Genomic DNA, 21,608 nt, shown 5'->3' on the forward strand with positions numbered 1-21,608 from the left:
TGCAAGGTCAGGTACAAGTGAAAGATGCACAACAGCAAGGAAGGGCGGTCAGCAATGTGACCCTGAATAGGATGCATTAATATGAGATTTCTTTTGACCCTGTTAGTGAGTGGGTTATCAGTATTATCAGTGCTTTTAATAATATCCTTTCACTCTCTTGCTTTTGTCATTGCTGTACCAGTTCGAATAATATTGCCAGGTGTTGGTAAATCTGCATCTGATGCAACATTACTTTCAGTATCAATATAGTCCGTATAAATTTGGAAGACAGTGGGATAATTGTCTCATGTTTTACCTGTCCTGGGTAAAATGTTCCACTATTTTCCTTAGAAAGAGCAGGCATCATTACTGATGTTTTGGGTTTTTTTTACAAGGAACCTTTATGGTTCAGTACAGCAGAGGGAATAATTTCTGGCAGATTCTTTTCATGTAGCTTTCATTTTCTCAAATGCATCTTTTTAGCTGAAGTTAATTGTCTTCACACCCTGTTGCGGGGGGGGGGGGAGGGGAGGGGCGAGCAGTGAGGAAGGGAGGGACACGTTTCAGAAGATTAATTTCTCTAATCCTACATTATACCCAAGATAGGTGGGATGAATTGTCCTTTAAAGGCTCCCGTCTCTGCCCACTGGCCACTGAGAGAGGCTAGACACATAATGGTTAAACAGCCAACTTCAGTAAAATAAACCCCATCAATTAAAAAGAAAAAACAACTAAAATATGACAATGAAACAAATTACCGAGCAATGTAAGAGGGAGAAAAAGAAATTTGGGTTGAGGTGTCTAAATTTAATCTAAATCCAAATTCTCTTTGGACTTGACTCCCCACGGTTCTCTCTCCTATGTCTCCACTCATACTAGGAGCAGCACTAGGTACGTTTCCCGCAAGTCCTGCCTAGAAGCGTTAGATAAGAGGTTAAAAAGCGCATGGGCTTTTCCTACAGAAGGGTAACCTCAGTGGTTAACAGTCCTTTTTCAGCTTTGACTTCACCTTCCCACTCTAGGCATGCCTGTGCTCTCTCTGATGAGATGGACATACTGCTTTATTACTTACGCAGACACGTGGAAAGCATCATTTTCTGGTTCTTTATTATGACAGTAGCTACATGGATTTAAATAACTTCTTTCAGGGTGTGAAAATAATGCATCAAGTCTTTTTAGTCATTCTGATTGCTAGCCTTTGTTTTACACTTAGTTTACTCCAAATGATTTATGAAATAAATTAGCAGATTAACAGACTGGTGCACAATATTGCAGAAACTTTCAAAATAAAGAATGTATCTCACTAAATAATAAGAAAAACAAACTTTCTAGCGTTCCTTTTACATTATTTCAAATTGTATTCATTTTTATCATTTCCTTAAGCTTGATAGGAATTCAATGCAAATACAATTTATTCTAGGCAGGAATACCAGCCTCGCCTGCATTAAGATTAGCTGACACTTCTGGCTTTGTAATGCATTTTCAAAATCCTAACGAGTTTATCAAATTGAACTGAAATAATCGCGACTTTATTAAGCCACTCAGGCTTAATATTTTTGAATATTTCATTTGGATTAAACCAACTCTTTCTGAGAACAAAAACTAGGGAAAAATATGTGGGTTTGTCCATGTTAAAACAATTTGGCAATATCTTTTGAATATTGGATGAGTATTCATTAGTAGTAGAAGGATATATTCTAAAAAACATGAACAAAGACATAAGAGGACTGAAATAAAGTTAGTTTAAGTCTGATATTTGAACATGCTTACAACTTTGCAACTGAAATAATTTACGTGCAGTGTATTTTTTCTGTGTTGCTATGTGTATAACAGTAGAAATAATATAGTGATTGCATGCAGCTATACAAGACTGTAATACATGGTTTGGCTTGTTATTTTTATTAGCAACTCTTTTTTTTTTCTTTTTTGAACCTAAATTCCATGCAAAATTGAAAACATGTTTTAAGTTGCATGTGTATAAAAGCCTGTAAGCTTTGTAATATAGAAAAAATACATGATGCCTTTCTGCTCCCTGGGTAATAGAGGCAAATGTTAAACACACACATGAAACCTCAAAATTGAACTTATCTTTTAATACTTTGCAAGTGTGTTTTCCACATCTGAGAAGGTTATGAAAAAGTGAACACTGTTAATCTTAGTGAAAACTAAATTCGTTCTCAACTCCTGCTACTCTAAGAGATGTAATGAACACTTTTCCACATTTGCATACATAAACACAATTGTGGCGCTCTAGAATATACAACTTTTTTCAGTTTCCAGGAGTTAATATTAAACCTGGACTTCAATACTAATATTTAAGAGTCCTCACAATTTCTTTTTAGAAATCAGAATGCACTTTAGATACTTCTAATAACCATGAAACAAACTAAAATAATTTCTGTCTTCTTGCTATTGTCTTTTGATACTTCTGAAACTTTTCTTCATTCATTGTTAAAAAACCTTTTCATTAGCGACGTGTGTTTTTCTCCCTATATAGGAATAAAGCTGCACAGGGGTCTATCTATGGCTCATGGGAATCTCCCTTTTTTTTTTTTCCTTTTTTTTTTTGTCTCTCCAGATCATTAAAGACCAGAAGCTACTGGTGATAGTTGGAGGGATGCTACTGATTGATCTTTGCATCCTGATTTGCTGGCAGGTTGTGGATCCTTTGAGAAGGACAGTGGAAAAGTATAACATGGAGGTATGTCCTCAAGCCCAAGTAATACTTTATGGTTGCGTATCAGTATCTACAGCTTTCTGTAAGATCAAGCGAAAGATGCACTAAGTTATATGAAACCAGGTCAAACTCTGTATTTGGGAGGAAGAAGGGTTCTCTTTTTTAAAAGCAAATAGAAATGAAATAACTGCAACCAAAAGAAATTGTATCTGTAGTTGAAGGTGCCACGTTTCTGTCACTTGTAAGAGATTTTAGATGACGGTGTTGTAAACACAGGAGAGTCCTCTGCTAAGACTCTCTATCAGAGTCTGTTGCAATAAATAATACATTATCAGAACCCATTAGCAGATTTCAGTAAGAGCTTATTCAAGATAAGTGCGGGAGAGGTCACTGCTTAGACTGCATTCTTTGTGGAGCTGTTCAGGAATTATGTTACGTACTGATATATTTATTTTCAGTAACAGCACGTGCATACACACATACTGATTGTTCCTATTTTAATGTCATTCCCAGAAAGGTCATGCTAGAGGTTTTGGTAGAGGTCGTAGTAGCTTAATGCCCCCTGTACAAATTTTCCAGCATCTGGTAGGTTTCTAGAAGCAGAGCTTTCTTGACAAACTGACAGCAAGAAACATGGCAGCAACAATGCAGAACTTGGAAAAAAAATAATTCTATCTGTATGCAGATTAGCAGTGTTTGAGAGTTTATTACCTGCAACATGGAAACTGGTGATATCTGAAAACTAGATTATATGAGGACAATTTAGAAGTGCTGTTCTATTCTCCAATACCTGGCAATCAGTAAGAGAAAGAACGGTAGTTTTCTATTCTGATGTTAACGTTTGCAAAAGATATGATATCTTATTCCATTGTTTTTACTTGGTTCATACTTTGCGGTGTAGCTCTGAAATTTCTTTAGAAGAAGATTTTACTTTTTATTTGAATATAATTTGTAGAAGATATCTTAGAACGATGCCTCCTAAACTGCAAAGGATGCCTTTCAAGAAATCATTTTAGCATCTGAAAAGATACCTCTCAGTCGTTCCCTAGAGTTTGAAGTTTTTTTTTAAGAGACTCCTCAGTTATCACAGTTGTCAATAAAAAATGGGTAATGTATCTGCCATTTGTCTTGTGCAGACACTTCAACTCTGTTTGTAGAGCTTGGAACAATAGCAGCTTGTCGATAGCCTTGTTTACTTCATTTCATTCCAACTGCTTCACAACTGATATTTCAATTGTCAGTGTTGTTAGCTGTTTCACTGCTCATGTAAAACCAAACATAATATGATGAGTAGTCACAAAATCCCATTGAAATAATGCTCATTTCAGTGCTGTGGGTGAATGACTTAGAAGGACTTTTACTTTTTTCCTTGATCAGAGGGAAGCCGTAACTAAAGATCCTGATACCTGGTCTTGGCAGAATCACTTGGGTGAAATTTCTGTAGACAGCAGCAGTAACTGTGAAGTTATCAAGCCATAAATACCATACATTTGAAAAGTAATGTTTACTGCAGTTTTAAACGATTGCAGTTTCTATCTGAACTTATCAGCGTATATTGTTTGGTCTTGTAATGTATACCACTGAAAACTTAGTGTGCTTCTTCCATGTTCGGTGCTATCTACAGCATGGGGCTCCACTCCAGTTGCCTGAACTTTGTATCAGAACTGGAATTCTCTGGGAACTACGTAAGCCCAAGGAAATTCACATTCAGTGAATATACATGAGAATGTGTAATATTTTGAACAGTCAGCATAGAATTGACTTAAACTTACTGTTAGAGCTCTTTGATATTACTATAAGTTGTGCAGAATGTTTTTTTAAGCTAATGGATTTGGGAAGGAAAGAAATGAAAGTATTATGCAAGCAAATTTGGTCATTAAAATCCTGTACATATGTTTTATCTTATATAAGCAGTGATGTGAACTGCAATTTGGCTTCCTGAACCAGGTCTCAGAAACTCCTTTGTAAAAGCAAAGGGCAATTATATTTTTTTTATTATTATTATTTAAGGTTTTTTTAGTTTTAGATTTTTTAAATGCATTGTGCAATGGTGAATTCTGTAGTTGAGCTTGCCTGAGCAGGTATCATCTTTTGTGTATTTGAAAAGTACTTATCACATAGTAAACACTACTGGAGGCAAGTTGCTGTTTTATTTCAGGCATATGGTGTCACGTGTATTTATTGTCCCACTTGCTTCTCTGAAATAGTTTTAAAGGGATATTTTCTCTCAGTTAAAGTTGATCCAAGTGATAGAGACGAAACTAAATGTAGCCTCCAAAGTTATGAATGCAATCAGTCATTGTAGCTAATGAACCATTTGAGCGCTGTTTTAACTATGAATACTCATCGGCTTCCTATGTGGAAGTTCTGCATTTGGCCACTATCGGTTGGTCTTCCGTTATCTGTGTCTTCATAAGCACATCAATCAAAGTAACCAAGATGAGGAGCCTAAAAACTGACCGTGTCCTTTGCTGTTTGGCATTATTCACAAACTAGTTCATTTGAATACCAACGCTAGCAAATTATCAAGCACTTTTAAAAATTCAAGCCTCCTTTTCCTGAGCTGTTTGTAAAGTCAAGCTATCCATGCCTTAAAAGCTGAGGATGGACAGTCTACATCTGAAAATACAAAGGGAAGTGAAGGCGCTTGTGGTGACTCTCCACCCCTGACAGGAGGAAGAAATCAGATGGGAGGTTGGGTCTGTCAGTGGTCAGACTGGTCACTGGTATCCTGACCCTAGATGTCAGGTTTCCTTATGAAAAGTACAACTATGGCTGCCATAAGAGATCATGGTAAAAGTTTTGGTGAGCGAGCCCTAAAACATTCAGATCTTCCAACCATCAATAGGGCAGTTGTTTGTTATATAGGTACCAAAACTGATGGATAAAAGCAAATAGGTTACAGATAAAGGGAGGGACCACTTTAAAATCTCTGTAGCTGTACGCTGATCTTCGACAGAAGAACTGTAGGTTCCTCCTACATACACTTCATACAGAGTACCGTAGGCTTGATTCTCACATATCACAAAAGCATTTTCTGACACAAAATGCTTCTCAACTTCACGCAGCAATGTTAAACATTGGGAATTAATCCATAACATTACCTCTATTCATCTGGTTTGCTTGTTGCATCGACTGTAATATTTCTCCTTTAGCTAATATTTCAGACAGTGAAGAGACCCGTCCCATTTTTTCTCGCTGGCTTCTTCCTTGGCTGAACTTGGAATTTGCTTTTTTCGTTGTAATTCACCTTTTTGTCATAATCAAAATGCTTTGCGGATATGATCTGAGCTCAACTAGGTTCCTGCCAGACTCAGTTTCTCCTGATTGTGTGAACTGGAGTGCATCCTTCCTCGACGTCCCGGTTCTTGGGCTCAACAGGCCATGAGGAATTATGGTGCTTCTGTGTATGCAGTTGTGGAAGAGCTTTGCCCCAGTGGCAAGGCTCTACCACCTTTTTCCAGCTCTCTGGATTTTGTCCTGGTTTCTTAAGACGGCAATGTTTATGTGCAAGGATGCCCTATGTGTTTTTTCTGACTGCCAAATAAACTTCATTTGCCAGTTTCAGTCAAAGCTGACAGAGCAGATACAGCTCGCAAGGACACAACACTGCTACAGATTTGATGGAAACAGCCAGCTGTGTGGAGGAGAGGTTCTGGTGGTTCCCTACTCCCTAAGAAGAGGGTTCCAGAGTGAGTTTACCCCTCTGTCTAAAGACGAACATTATAAATGACCTGCTACGAGGCAGCTTCACGCTTAATTAGACACAAAGAATCCAGCCACAAGACAAAATTATTTAGGAAAGCAGCTTGCTCTAATTTCAGTTGCTCACTGATACACCTGCACTGGAATGAAACCACAGTCTGAAATAGCAAAATCGTTTTACAAAGCGGAATCTGTTCTCCATGTGCAATAGCCGTATCATAATTCAGTTACGTACCTACTGCAGTTCAGTAGGTCTGTGTATAGACATACATTCAGACGTACCTCTCCCTCTTAATACAATGCTGTAGTAATTCTTTTAGCTTGAAATCCTCTGACTGGCTTGTCTTCTCCCAACGCAAGTATCTGTGACACAGATTGAATCACTGTGGCCTTGGAAGGTAACCAATTATAATGTTTGATAAATAAGAACTTGTATAGTAGGGAAAATGGACTAGATTTTGTAGTTCCCAAGGTGTGTTAGACTCAAGAAAAGTAATACTTTGCATACTGGAATCCAATATTTCTTGTAGAATTTTAAAACCTGTTTGTCAAGGGCAGCAACCTTTGCATTCCTTGATGTCTTAGTACCAGTTATGTAGTTATCTCTGCAATGTTTCCTCTTATGCAACCATATGATAACATTACCAGTATTTAAAAATAAACTTCATTCTGGTGTCTGGAATACCAGTATTTAAGGTTACACGTGGAATTGTCCTGGGATGGTAATAAACATGAAATGCAGAAAAAAACGGAACAAAGTGGCATTTGAGAAGATACAGAAGAGAAAACCAGACCAGTGAGACAACATCCTATTTGGGCTACCAGCACTGATACGGAAATAAAATGTGGAAACTAAGAACGCCCAACTTTATATGAGGACATTGCTATAATAAAAATATCAATATGCAGGAAAGATTGAGTAGGCATGCCAGTGGCATAGCAGTGCAGTCTGTTAAAGAAAACCTGGAGTAAAATCAGGTTAACGAATTAATAATTTCAGTGAGTGAGGCAGAATTCCTATGCATTCCAAGTGTATAACTATGCTATTGGACACATATTACTAACCAACAAGCAAAGTCAGCTTTGGTTGATGTGTTGAGGGAGTCATAAACATAGCAAGAGCGAAACACGTCTGTGTGAACTGGACAAGTGTGCTGCTCAGACTAACTCATTTACAAGCAGGGACTGCTTTGTAATTCAACAGATTAGAGAACCCACAAAGAGAGAAATAACCCTTGATTTCATTCTGAATAGCATACAGAATCTGTTGCAAAGTGTTGATATCTGAAGGACCTCTCTGTAGCTGCAGATACACCGTTCTTAGCTTTGATAGCTTTGAAGAAGCAACAACCAAAAAAGATCAGTAGAGTGGTACTCAACTTCAGAAAGGGGAACAACATAAAACTGAAGAAGACTCTTATAGAGACGCTAAAGAGGACACTGTAGAGAGTTAAATCTTTGCAGGTGGCCTAGAGAGTATTAAGAATATCATATTGGAGACACAGACTAAATGCATGCCACACATCAAGTAAGACCTGAAAAAGAAGAGACTCAGTGTGACGAAACAGCAGGAAGACCTCCTTCAAAAAGCCCAAGTTGTATCCAAATGAGGAAAATAGAAAGGATGATAAAGTCTGGTAAGTTAAACGTAGAACACAACAAAGCAGTCTAAAAAAAAAGTCTTGCAAAAGGCAAAAAAATGAATAATAAATCTTCCTCTAAGTATCGGTAGCAGGAAGTTTGCCAGGAAAGCTTTGGGCACAATGTTTGGTGAGAATATAAGAGCATTACTTGCAGAAAACAAGGCGGTGTAGAATGATTAAATGATTGCTTTGCTGCTTTCTTCAGCAAGATTCTTTGTGGAAGAGCTTGTGGAGATTGCTATGGTAGAACCCTTCAGATGAACTCACTGAGGAGTGACTGGAGTTGCTGGTAGGAACAGAGAAACTGATCAGAAATAAATCACTGGAAACAGATTTTATTCTCCCAGGCTTTCTGAAGCAATTCAAATGAGTAATAGTCAAACTACTGACAGCAGTATGTAATCATTAGCTCAGAACTGCTTTGATATCTGAGCGAAAAGTCGCAAATGTCTTGCCATGCTTTCAAGACAGAGTGGAAATCTCAAACTTGTAAGTTAATGTCTGCAGCAGGCCAACTTATAAAAATTATAATCAGGAGTGGAATTAGAAATAAATATGCTACATTGAGGAAGAGTTGACATGGCACTTGTGAAGGAACAAATCACTCAAAAATTCAGTCAAGTCCTTTGAAGAAGCCAGCAGGCATGTGAACAGAAGCTGACGCAGCCTGCTAGGTCTCCAAAAAGGACTCAGCAATTTCTTTCATCAGAGGCTTTCATGGAAATTAAATAGCCATGGAATAAGAGAGAAGCCCTCAAACAGATATAAAATTCTTTAGAACAACGAAACAGAATTAAGGAATAAATAAAAGTTCATTTTCCAGGAAGGAGGGAAGTAGCCTGGGAAGTCCTTCAGGACAAGTCCCAGTCTCGGTGCTGGGACCTGTGTTGTTCAGTGGAAGAGGAAGTGAATGATGAGATGACAAAATTTTAGTGGTTATAGTACATTATTCCAGAAAATAAAAATGAGGGCTGATTGTGAAGAATTCTGGAGGGACATTGTGAAGCTCAATATAAATTAAAATGGTCTTTCCTGATGGCAGCTGCAGCAGCAAACCTGAAGATAATTATCTCGCTTGCTATGCAAAGTCTTACTGACATAGAGAAAGATGGGATTTTAGATTTTGATTTTAAGTTCAGCGGGAGGAAACCCCTGAATTGACTAGGTAAATTCAGTATGTCATACATCTCTTTGAATAAGACAGAATAAGCCTGACTTAAAACAATTACACCTGCCTAAGTTTTTAATTCAAATAACTAACCCAGAACAAAATCACAAGGTTAGATGACTTGACACAACTCTGTGAGCACCCAGAGATGTTGAGTGTATTCTCAGTAGATGGATGCGAGTGCCGCAAGACTGGAGGAATGTGTGTTGTTCCTGGGTATCTGCCTTTTCTGTGAGACTGCTCCTAGTGCAGTACCTAAAGAAATGACTATTCCAGATATATGATTTGTGTGTGAATTCAGCTAAATATACAGTTCTAGAAGTTATTCATGGTAGTAATGCCAGGTCACTGATCAGTGAGAGTTGTGTGAACATAACTGAGATGTGATGTAAAGAGAACCCAGAAAAGAGTTAATATAGTAGGTGTGAAAGAAAAGGAAGGGTAAAAGCATGTCCAAGGTGAGCAGGGTGCTGTACCCTAATAGTTGTACTAGTTACCTAAGAGCCGAGGCCACCAAACATAAAACTTTTCTTTAGGACAGCCTTTTGTCTTGTGAAATTGATTTGTCTCTGCCTTTTTAAACAAACAATATGTGAAAATTGGGATTCAACTGCACAGATGTAGATCAAGTATCATTTTCATAGAAAATTGTACTTAAGCCCTAGATTAGTTGCCTGCATGCTTTTCCAGGGTACTTTCATGTGCTTTAATAGTCTTCAAAAATATTTTTTTGCATTTTTTTTATTATTTTTTCTTTAATATTTGTCTTCTGTCACAGCACTGCTGCTGTAAGAACTGGAACATACTCTGGCCCAAAATCATATACAGAGGAGGGTGTGTGTGTGTTTGTATACGCATGATAAAATGTGGGAGTAACGTAGGTCTGGAACTGATAAAGTTATGTCTGGTTCAAATTCACGTGCCCAAGTAGATTTATGCAGACTCTTCGCCGTTTTGAAACAATCAGATCATGTTCTTTTCTCTTTCTGCATATGTATATATGCATAAACAGATGTGTTTAGGGGTTGTTGTTTACATTGTGCTGTTGGGCTATTCAGCCGGCTAACAGCTGGATTAGAGAGAACTTTGTCAAACGTACATTATGAAATGAAGAATATAATTGGCTGAAGTAGTTTCTGGAGGTGTTGAGCCTAATGCAGGTCAGAGCTTGTTAGTCAATTTGTTCTCTAAATATCATTACGCCCATCTGTTTCCCCTACTATTTTTTAAATAAATTTAATTTCTTTCCTTCCAATTTGAAATATTACAGACTGCGGGAGCCAAATGTCTCCTGAAATCTGTAGCCTGCTTTCAAACCCTGCCATTGTAGCTCGCAGCAGGCGGCCCGCCAGCAGTAGCTGAAACTGAGAACTCTTACTTGCATCTGCTGGGGCCCACCGGTGGCTGGCAGCCGTTCCGGAGAGGAGGAAAATGAATGGCCATTAGACTCAGCTGTAAACCTTCCGCTGGCCCAGAAGATCTAGAGCAGGTCCAAAGAAAGAGTAAATATTAAAGAGCAAAAGCTGGTTTGCTTCTCTTTCTCATTTGACATCAGTTTCCAAGGAAACGGAACAAAACGTGAGAACTGGGAGCCAGCAGCTGAGATTGACTCAGCTGGTGGCTAGTCCTGCTTCTGTTCCCATGGAAACACGTATCAAATTGGCAAAAATAAAGAACTAGGGCAGGGTCAGTTCCAAAATGGCAGGATGAATGGCTGCTGCTTCAGCTAATTAATAAGGTGAGGCTTGCTAGTATTTATTCCTCTTCAGTAAGCAATTCCAATTTTAGTTCTGGCTCCATTATTGTCTTCCCAATAAGCACTACTTCCCAACCTCAGGCACACAGGAACCACTATCGTTGACAAGACTTGTAATTCGTCTTGTTCAACAGCTTGTTTGCAACAGTGACTGGCACAAATACCTTCAGAGGTGGATGCTAGAAACATGTAGTGCACATCTGAGAGTTCATCTGTCATGCTTAAATTTTCAGCTATGGTTCATAATGAGCAGCGACTTCAAATGTGCGGTTGTATATATCTCATAACTGTTTTATATCCTCACTGTGTGAATGCTATTGATATTCCCATAAATTTCAGTTGGTCTTGACTCATGCTAACTTTTCACAGTTCAGGGTAATTGCTAATTAGGCACTGTGTGAAGAACTTCCTTTTTCAGTTTTAGAAATGTTGCTTTTCAGTCCCATCGAACATACATTATTTTTCTTTTAGGGAAAAAAAGAATTGAATCTTCCACATCTACATTCATTACTATACATCTGTGTGTTTACTATACAACCTTATTTTCCTCTTCTCTCTTTGATAGGCAGTCCCAATCTTATTAAGCTCTTTTTCCTATGACATAGAAACTCCAAAGCATCCTTTTTAGTTAGGATGACTAATATTGCATACTTTAGAAGATCTGTGTAATGGTTTTATCTATTATTCATCCTGTTCCTTATGTTTAGTATATTCTCTTTCACTGTTGTACACCATTAAACAACATTTTGGACTTTAATGTCAAAGTGATTCCCAGATCATTTCCATGCACTAATTAAGACCTTGAGAAAATGTATAAGTAGTTCCACTGGTTTTAGGTGAAAATGGCTTTACAGTTACTGAAATCAAATTCCATTTGTCATCATATGGCCCACTCAGTTACTCTTCTCACAAATCTTTAGACTCAATTAACCTCAACATTTTTGTCTGCATATTCTCCTGCTTGTGCTGCTGAGCAACACTGATTTTAGCATGGAATTATGGTTCTTAGAGTGGAAGTATTACTCTGGAATATGGAAGCATCATGCTTTTTTTTTTTTTTAACGTATAATTATTGTTACTTCTGCTGTTATGTACTCACACTTCTGGCATGTCGCTGCTGCTTTGCAAACACTTTGTTGTAGCTTCTTCAGTTCTGAGGACTCAGCTACCAGAAGTACCCAACAGGACCCATCCTTTCCACTGCATTTGGCAATCCAGACTGTCGTTCTCCCTTTGGGATTTCAAGGTATAATCCCCAGTCCTAAGAGAAATAAACTATTGGAGGAAAGGAAATCAGATGGAAGATATCTAACCCTGGTAAAGTCATTACACACGTGTGGATTAAAAGCAGCCATTTACCACTTTTGGTAAGAACACTACTGAGATTGCAGCGTATAATGTGAGACTACCAGTGAACGGTTCATCACCTAATCACCATTAAAAGCAGCAGACATATCATCTATCAGTGATACCTGGCTGGTTCACACCGAAGGCGCTGTGATAGTTTTGTTCATTCACCGAGGAGGCTCAGTGTGTGATAGACCCAGTGGCGCTCCTTCACTTTCAACTTCAAACACATAGGATACATTCATTCAGGTTTATTCCTCTGAAGGCTGAAGCCAGAGCCAAAGTTAACATTGATTTTGTGCTCCCTTATAAGGCAACAAACAGCTACAGAGTTGGTACAGGACAACACTGACGCTTTTTGGCAGTCAGGAACCAAGTACTAAATAGCAATGCACCTGGCTTTAGGATATTTCAGCATTTGTTCAGCAGTGCCATGCTTGCAAGGGCTTAGAAGCTCATCTCCTCACATGCTTTCCTTGTTCTTTCAGAGATAAATCTCTGAGGGATCTCTGGACACATTTTTACTTGAACTGCATATTAAGTGTCAAGATTCAGAGACACTATAATCCAGACAGGAACATTTTTCACCCTTTTGTCGCTGATTTGAGTAGTTCTTAATATCAGAAGCAAGAAAGACAAGAAAACTCCCCTTCTATCAAATGCGAAAGCCTGATTAAAAAAACTTCCAGAAAACAGACTCCAGGTACTGATTAATCTTCCTTGTTGCATTCTGTCCTGGACTTTCAGTGTTTAGCCCTTTCTAGCTCTGTGACATCTCTCTGTTGTTTTCTGGAAGCAAACACCACTGTATAGAGGAAGACAGACTTTAATGCTTATGTCAGGAAACAGATGCTGATGCGGATGAATTGAAGCATAATGAATTACTCCAAGAATATGCTGAGGCTGCAATAGAAACCAATAAATCCGTCCACCAGACTTCTCTGAAGATAGCGATTTCTGCGTTAAAATAGCTATTTAGGATAACAAATTGCCTAACGTAATTAATGCCTCTTTGGGGGAAGAATATTCCCTTGTTCCTTCAAATGTTTAATAGGCTGATACTGAAAAGACACACTCTGGGTATCCCGGTACTCCTTTAAAACCACATGTTTAGTCCTGAGCAATCTTATGGAGAAGGCAAGCCTTGGCTTATTATAAGTGATTGTAGTCAGTATCATTCACCTGGAATGTCCTGGATTCTGTCCAAGACATTGTACTGAAACGCATTAGTGGCGCTGATGGATTAGTCCTGCCGTCAATGGGGAGAAGCAAGCCATCTAGTCACCTGCCACAAGATCTTCGTGCAGTGCTTGACCATGACGTAATGCCCTCTCATCTAAAAGGCGCACCCCGGCTTTGCTCTAAAACCACTTCAGTGCTCCTCAAACTTAAAAGGTACTGATGTACTTTTACTTAGAGGCGAAGTGCCACGTGGAGCACTTCTGTTTCTAGCACACACGGGGAGACACTCGGTGAACCAGCTAGACGGCACGGGCACACACACAGGCAATACGCAGATGGCAGAGTGCTGGAAACTTAACCCACGTAAAACAGACTTTATGCTGGCGGGGAGAGGGCCTGAAGAACTTCCACGCACAAAGCCATCCTCTTTATGTCTGTGCACTGCAGGTCATTTCACTTCCATATTTAGTTGTCCTGGATTCCTCAATGTTACTAAGCGCTCTTACAGAGCAGCATCCACAAATAATACTATACCATATTTGTACCCAAACCTTGAAGTCTCTGTCCCACCCTGGCAAAGCAACGCAGTCTTAGTTCTGTATACCTTATCATCTGCAAACGCCAATACTATCTATTTGGACATGAAAATATACATGTTTTGAAAACTGTTAACAAAACCTGCTGGTACCAGCATAGGATATTTACTGCAAGTGCCTTAGGCCATTCTCTGCTTGGGTTTCCCATACAGTAGTAAATCAAGCCTTTTGGATGCCTATATTTTATGTATGTAAAGATTGCTTCGCTTTAGAGGGTAAAGTTGTTTCTTCTAAAAATTCAAATGCATATTTCACATGTAAGTGAGAAAAAGCTTTTTTTGGCATCTGCCAAACACCAGAATGAACTTTTCTACAAAAATTGCAGATTATTACAAATATCCTCACTCCTACAAAAGCAAGGATTGTTTCTGATTTATCTCTCTCCAGCATCAGTATCCAGCAGAACGTGTTTATGCATATGTATTTTTATTTTAAAACATCCTCCTGTATGTTCTTCTCTCCCTGGAGAAAAGAGAAGAAACACGTAATAGCTGTTAACCGTATTGTTAATGGGACTAATATGCATTAGCAATGCTTCAGTGACATACATATTCTTAAAAGCTATAAAACTGGGGGCTTTTTGCTTTATAATAGCCTGAATCACCCTAAAGTCTACTTTCCAAACTATCTTTCTTCTTATACCTCCAGCAGCTGCATCTGTACCCTGGGAAGTGCGTGCCTGCCTTCCATGCTTCTCCACCCTCCTGTAATGCTTTCTCCTGCCCGTGTCCATGACCTCTCATGTTCACTTTCACTACCACAATCTGCAGGTCATTGATAAAACTGACTGTGTGAAAGGACAGCAAACTTGTGGCTTAGGTCAGCACGGTTTTAGATCAGTACCTACATGTGAGCAGCTATTAAGGACTGGCAACGACGTGACTGCAGGTGGCCATGGTTTATGTACCACCTGGCGGGCATTGACATGCTTGGGGACAGTCAACTCACGGCTTCCCAGTGAGGCTTGATTTAATGTTCTGTGGTGAGAATCAAACATAAATGTTTACTAACTTATTTTGTGGAAGCGGTGGAGCAAGTTCCTAGTAGATGAGGGTGGGATGGGGCCTAAGATGTTCTTGCAGAATTTGGGAAGGCGATAGTGGCCAAAAGCAAATGAGAAGAGTCAGAGATCTGGAGGGGACACAGGAGTGCTGGGCTTGCTGCTGTCATTGATTGTGTGCCTGAGAGATGTGGAAACAGTGCTTCATAAAGGGAGAGACCCACTGCCCACAGCTGTAGCTGCCTGGTAGCCCTTCTTGTCCTTTTTTTTCTTTTGGTGGTAGTCTATGTGGCACCCATTGCCTCTTTGTGTAGGCTAAATAGTCAGCAAGAGTATTGCACCTCACAGGAGTTGTTCTGTGACCCACAGCAGCTGCCTACCTGTCCTACCTACACCACTGCCGATGAAGTCCGTGTCTAAGTCCATCCCTGTGTGAGGGCAGTCATCTCACACCTTGCATAAGTGGTTCTATGTATTCCAAGACATCAGTCTCATACCGCGTCCCTTACAGCCGTAGAAGCAGCACTCTTCAGCCCTCTGGCTGAAAAGCAATTTGCATGAAAAGACTATACATTTTTGTCAGTTTTTGTCAAACTATGTTTTTTGTTAACTTATTTTTGACAATTGAACAGCAGTATTGTCTCTGGGCATACATCGTATAATGAATACTCAATGTATCATTTTATTTAAAATCTTCTGAATCTTGGTGGAGTTATTAATTTATGTTACCTGAAGAGAAAGATCTGGTGTGGAAATTTTGTCAACAGTCTTTTCATGAGAAAATGCTGAGACTTCATTCGTTTGTCATCTTTACTTCTAGCCTTAACTCCGGCAATGTCACAGATCCAATTTTTTGATTTTCAGGCACATTTGAAAAACCTCAATGTTGTCTTTTAGCTACTTGCTTTTGAAAACCCATATTAGCTATCCTGATTTTTCTCATATCATTTGTTCTCCAATATATATCTTTTTTTGTATCAACTTCCTTGTTAGAATTATATTAAAAGGGACTCCTGGTTATCTCAAATAATATTTTGGATATAAGTGCCTTGGTGTACCAATTTCCTTACTATTGCCGTTTTATTCAGCCACTTACATTCATTCTGAGATATTTTTGTTGCTTTCTCATGCAGCATCTGTGACCCAAGTAAGAATTTTAGAGATCAGAGAATCTTTCTAAGCAGTTGGTGCTTCCTTCATTAGTATTACTATATCAGGTTAGGGTTTACGAGGCTAGAGTCCTTATTTTCTGGAAATACCCTGCTTACATTTTAAAATCATTATGCCTGCTTTTTTCATTAACAAACAAAATATTGTGTAATTCTTTGTAATGTAGAAGAATCTTCTCTGATGTGTGCTACAGAATTAGATACTCCAAACGGCACATATTTGTACAAAAATGCTTCTCTAAATATTTAATTTCAGTGTTTTGCGTACAGTTGTAAATATATATAGGAATGTGTGTGTTAATATGTACATATATACATATATATTTAATATCTTGACCATTGATGTTTCAGTTCTGGTATCTGGTCAGGGGCCTCATGTCCAATTAAAGTCCTTTTTTTCTCCTTTTTACTTTTTCTAAAACTTGCTGTACATATATTTTTCCAAGAGGCACAAAGCAGGGAGTCTCTTTTTTCTTTCTGTCCGTCTTGAATGTGCGAGCTCCTAGCTCATGTGAATTTCAAGAATCTCCTATGGAATGGTATAGGACCCAAACATAATTGAAATAACCCATGGTTCTGATTGTGGTAAGTGAAAAGCTGGGTGTCCTCCCTGTTATAAATTTCTGTGTGCTGATTACTTCTCTATAAAAAAGGAATTTTGATCTAGCAGCTTTGATTAGTACCCTTTCATTTTGTGGGATGGTTGCAAATAAACGTGGAACAGAACACCTACATATTAATTTATAGAGCTAATGATAGAAAGTAATTTCCTATGGAATTTTCTGTTTGCAATAATACCATTGAGCTAGCATGTAACTTTGTGCAGCAGATGAAAGCAAAATGAAAATTTCTTGCTGCCAACGTGGAGGTGTTCTTCAACTTTGTTATATAGGTTGAAGGCACACATCTTTAATGTTTTTATTGGGGTCTAATCTTACAATAATGCCGTGAGCAAGGTTTTAAAGCAAAGTTTTTTTCATATTCTTCATTTGCATATACTAATATAGAAGAAAGAACAGCCAGTTAAAGCACTGTGAAGACACATTCAGGATGGAAATGTATGTGTGATGGCAGATCATCAAACAACATTATAGGAAATGGCATTACAAAGGAATTAGGCTGGAGCAAGATGGAAAAGATCACTGCAGGGGAAGGAGTGTGATAATTTGGATATTTTTTCCTATTTTGCCAGTGTTTGGGGTTTTTTTTAATAAATTCATAAAATTTTAATTACTCTGAAATGAGAGCCATATCAGAAGGGATCAGAGTAATTATTTAAGCTGTTAAAAGGATGAACTTTGATAAGTCATTTCCACAAGTGACTATGACACTGATTTCATAAATTGAAATCCCAAGCAAGATTTCTGTTTTCAGTGAAAATAGGTGGAACTGAGTGTAAATGAGCGCCAGGTGATGTTCAGATCTGGATACAATAGTACATAGTTACAAGAAAATATCATCTCAGTAGGACTCAAAAGGCAAATCAAGTGAAAGGATTATAAGAAAAGATGTAGGGAACAAAACATAAAGCAATATTAGGCCAGAGTGGAGTTATACCTACACTGTGTACAGTTCCACTGTGTACAGTTCCAGCACACTTCCCTACCTTCGGGAGATGGGAAACAGGCAGACAGAGCTACATAGAGGATTGAGAACTGTGGAATAGACTCCATCCAAGGAACAGGCTGGGATCACTTCTGTCTGGAAGAGAGATGGATGATAGAAGGGAAGTATAAAATCTTCAGTAAATTAGAAAATGTGAATGGAAATGATCACACATAGTCTATTCCAACGCAAGAGCTAAGGAGCATGAAGTGGAACTGGCAGGTCCAAAAAACATACAACACACAGTGCAGATGGAGAACTTTACTGCAGAGTGTTGTCCATCCTGAAAGCTTACATGGGATTAATGTAACAACTGGGCACGCTTATGGAAGAAGAATCAATCAAGAGATGTTAAATACGAAGGCGTGACCTCACTCTCAAGAAGTCTTTAAGTGGCAGATAGTTAGAATATTCTAGAGAGTTGTTCCTATACGCTTGGCCTTTTTCGGATTCTTCCCTAGGGAAAGGATGGTATGGTAGGACTTGAGACATGTATTTGTGAGCAAGTACACCTCTTATATGCATCAGCTATGCAGAGAGGGAATATCACTGTAATTTTTTAACTCTCTCTGCATTTAATTTCATTTCTATTCTTTATAATGTTTTTGTAGAATAAAGAGAGGTATTCTGACGAACTGCAGGTAGCACTTCTGAATATTGATGGAAGAATGTTTGGAAAGTAATTCTCAACACCAGGTGTCCTGCATTCTTTTCCAAGTATGTCACAATATCATATTTTTATAGCACTTGGTAGTTGTGCTACAATGGGAGAACATATTCATCTAGTACGTCATAAAGAGGAAGAGTCTCCAACGTTTACTCATTTTTATTTAATTCATACAAAACTGCTACTCCTGAAAAGGAAACTGAAAGTAAGAACTGAAATATAGAATTATAGAATTGTTGAGACTGGAGGGGACCTCTGGATATTTTCTAGTCCAACGCTCCTGCTCCAAGCACGGACACTTAGAGCTGGTCATTCAAGACCATGTCTGGTCATGTTTTGAATATTTTCAAAGATGGTCTCTCTACAACCTCTCTGGGCAATATGTTCCAGTGTTCAACGACCCTCATCATAAAATAACTTTTTTCTGATGTTTAAATGGCATTTCCTGCATTGCAATTTGTGCCTTTTTCTCTTTCATTGAATACCACTGACAAAAAGCCTGGCTTCATCTTCTTTACTCCCTCCCATTCTGTTTTTATGCACATGGATAAGATTCTCCTGAGCCTTCTAGTCTTAAGGCAAAACCCCAGCTTTCAGCCTCTCCTCATGTCAGACGCTCCAATATCTTGAACATTTTAGTGGTCCCTTCCTGGACTCTAACCATTATGTCCATGTCACTCTTGCACTAGAGATACCAGGCTTGGACACGGTACTCCAAATATGATCTTGCCAGGGCTGAGTAGATGAGAAGAATCACTTCCTTCAACCTGATGGTGACACTCTTCATAAAGCAAGGGCACATTGCTGGGTCATGTGCCACTTGATCTCTCCCAGGACCCCCAGGGCCTTTTCTGCACAGCTGTGTTCCGGACAAACTACACTCAGCCCGTATGGGGGGGGCGACTGTGGTCATTAACAGGTTAAACAGTATTGGCCACAGTGTTGATCCCTGGGATAAACCACTCATGACTCAACTCCAGTTGAACATCATGCTGCTGGTTTGGTTGGTTTTCAGTCTCCTTCATGGTCCAATTGTCTAGTCCCCATTTAATGCGTTTATCTATAAGGATGTTATGGGAGAGTGTTGAAAGCCTTGCTCAAGTGAAGATGAACAGTGCCAGCATATGTCAGGGTGATTAAGTCCCACATGAGAACCAGGATCTGAAAACATGTAGCTTTTTCCCATTGTCTGAATATGGCCTCATCAACAACTTCTTCCTGATCAGGTGGTCGACCACAACACACACCACTTTGTTCTGCCCTCTAATATTAACCCGTAAGCTCTGAACTGTCTTATCATCCATCCCAAGGCAGAGTCCAATATATTCTTGCCGCTATCTCACGTAACGGGAAACTTTCTCTTTTCATAGAATCATAGAATCATAGAATCTTCATGGTTGGAAAGGACCTTTGAGATCATCGAGTCCAACCAAACAACCTACAGTCTCTGCTACTAGAGCACACCCTGAAGTGCCAAATCTAGACGTTTCTTAAATACCTCTAGGGATGGTGACTCAACCACCTCCCTGGGCAGGCCATTCCACTCTTTCAGTAAAGTAATTCTTCCTAATATCTAACCTAAACCTCCCCTGCTGCAGGCCTGACCACTCTTTCAGTAAAGTAATTCTTCCTAATATCTAACCTAAACCTCCCCTGCCGCAACTTCAGACCATTTCCTCTGGTCCTGTCATTATTCACTTGGGAGAAGAGGCCAACACCCACCTCTCTCCAACCTCCTTTCAGGTAGTTGTAGAGGGCAATGAGGTCTCCCCTCAGCCTCCTCTTCTCCAAGCTAAACATGCCCAGCTCCCTCAGCCTCTCCTCATATGACCTGGTCTCCAGACCCCTCACCAGCCTGGTAGCTCTCCTCTGGACATGCTCCAGCACGTCAATGTCCCTCTTGTACAGTGGGGCCCAGAACTGAACACAGTACTCAAGGTGAGGCCTCACCAGTGCCGAGGACAGAGGCTCGATCACTTCCCTGTTCCTGCTGGCCACGCTATTCCTGATACAAGCCAGAGTGCTGTTGGCCTTCTTGGCCACCTGGGCACACTGCTGGCTCATGTTAAGCTGGCCGTCCACCAGCACCCCCAGGTCCTTTTCTGGGGGGCAGCTTTCCAGCCACTCTTCCCCAAGCCTGTAGCGTTGCTTGGGGTTGTTGTGACCGAAAAGCAGGACCCGGCACTTGGCCTTATTAAACCCCATACAGTTGGCCTTGGCCCATTGATCCAGCCTGTCCAGGTCCCTCTGTAGAGCCTTCCTACCCTCAAGCAGATCAACACTCTCACCTAGTTTGGTGTCGTCTGCAAACGTACTGAGGGTGCACTCAATCCCCTCATCCGGATCATCAATAAAGATATTAAACAAAACTGGTCCCAAAACTGAGCCCTGAGGGACACCACTGGTGACTGGCCGCCAAGAGGATTTCACCTTCCCTTCCCAGCCTGTTCCTTCCTATTTATCTGTTGCAGCACTCCAGTCATGGGAGCCTCCCCACCACATCCCTGTGACCCCAATGAGGATGCAGCCCTGCAACTGCGCACATACCTCTAATTCCACCCGTTTGTTCTCCATGCTGCGCGCATGCATTGCTGCACAGGCACTTCGCAGAGATGCTCCATCACACTGCCTTTCCAGAGAAAGTGTAAACACTTACCCCACTCTTCGCTTCACCCCTGGCCTCCTGGCATTTGCATGCATACACTTCATGTGGGCTTCCTTCCATCCTGTTTTGTTGTTTTATAGCTCCTTCTTGTCTCTTGCCATTCAAGAAAAAATCAGTGAGCTATTGCCTGTATCTGATGAAATTGTCAGACACCTGTATTTCTGAAAACAAACCATTGTTGTTGTTGAAAACAAATTATTAGACAGAAAATCCGATTTCCACAGACTTCATTAATAAATTCTGAATAGTGGTATTTTGTTTAAATCTGGTCACCTCTGATCAAAAAATGAACCGATAAAGGAACAGGTACATGCCAGAAATGTTGGGTTAATCAAAAAAATTGAAAACCTGTTACTAAAAAAGTCTAAACAAGTACAGCTTGCTTAATTTTGCAGAATTGATGCTAGGAGGGTATATGATTACTATCTCTAAATTTCATGGAATATTTA

General features: G+C 39.6%; 1 protein-coding gene across 1 annotated transcript in view; it reads left to right on the forward strand.

Annotated features, from left to right (window-relative positions):
* The window catches only part of GABBR2 (gamma-aminobutyric acid type B receptor subunit 2), a 491,654-nt gene that overhangs the window by 349,558 nt on the left and 120,488 nt on the right, over positions 1 to 21,608 (forward strand). Inside the window, exon 13 of the mRNA XM_074576421.1 lies at positions 2,558 to 2,680. Coding sequence (XP_074432522.1) covers positions 2,558 to 2,680 — 123 coding nt within the window. The remainder of the gene's footprint in view (positions 1 to 2,557; positions 2,681 to 21,608) is intronic.

The sequence above is a fragment of the Larus michahellis genome, chromosome 2, assembly GCF_964199755.1.
Source record: "Larus michahellis chromosome 2, bLarMic1.1, whole genome shotgun sequence".
NCBI lineage: Eukaryota > Metazoa > Chordata > Aves > Charadriiformes > Laridae > Larus > Larus michahellis.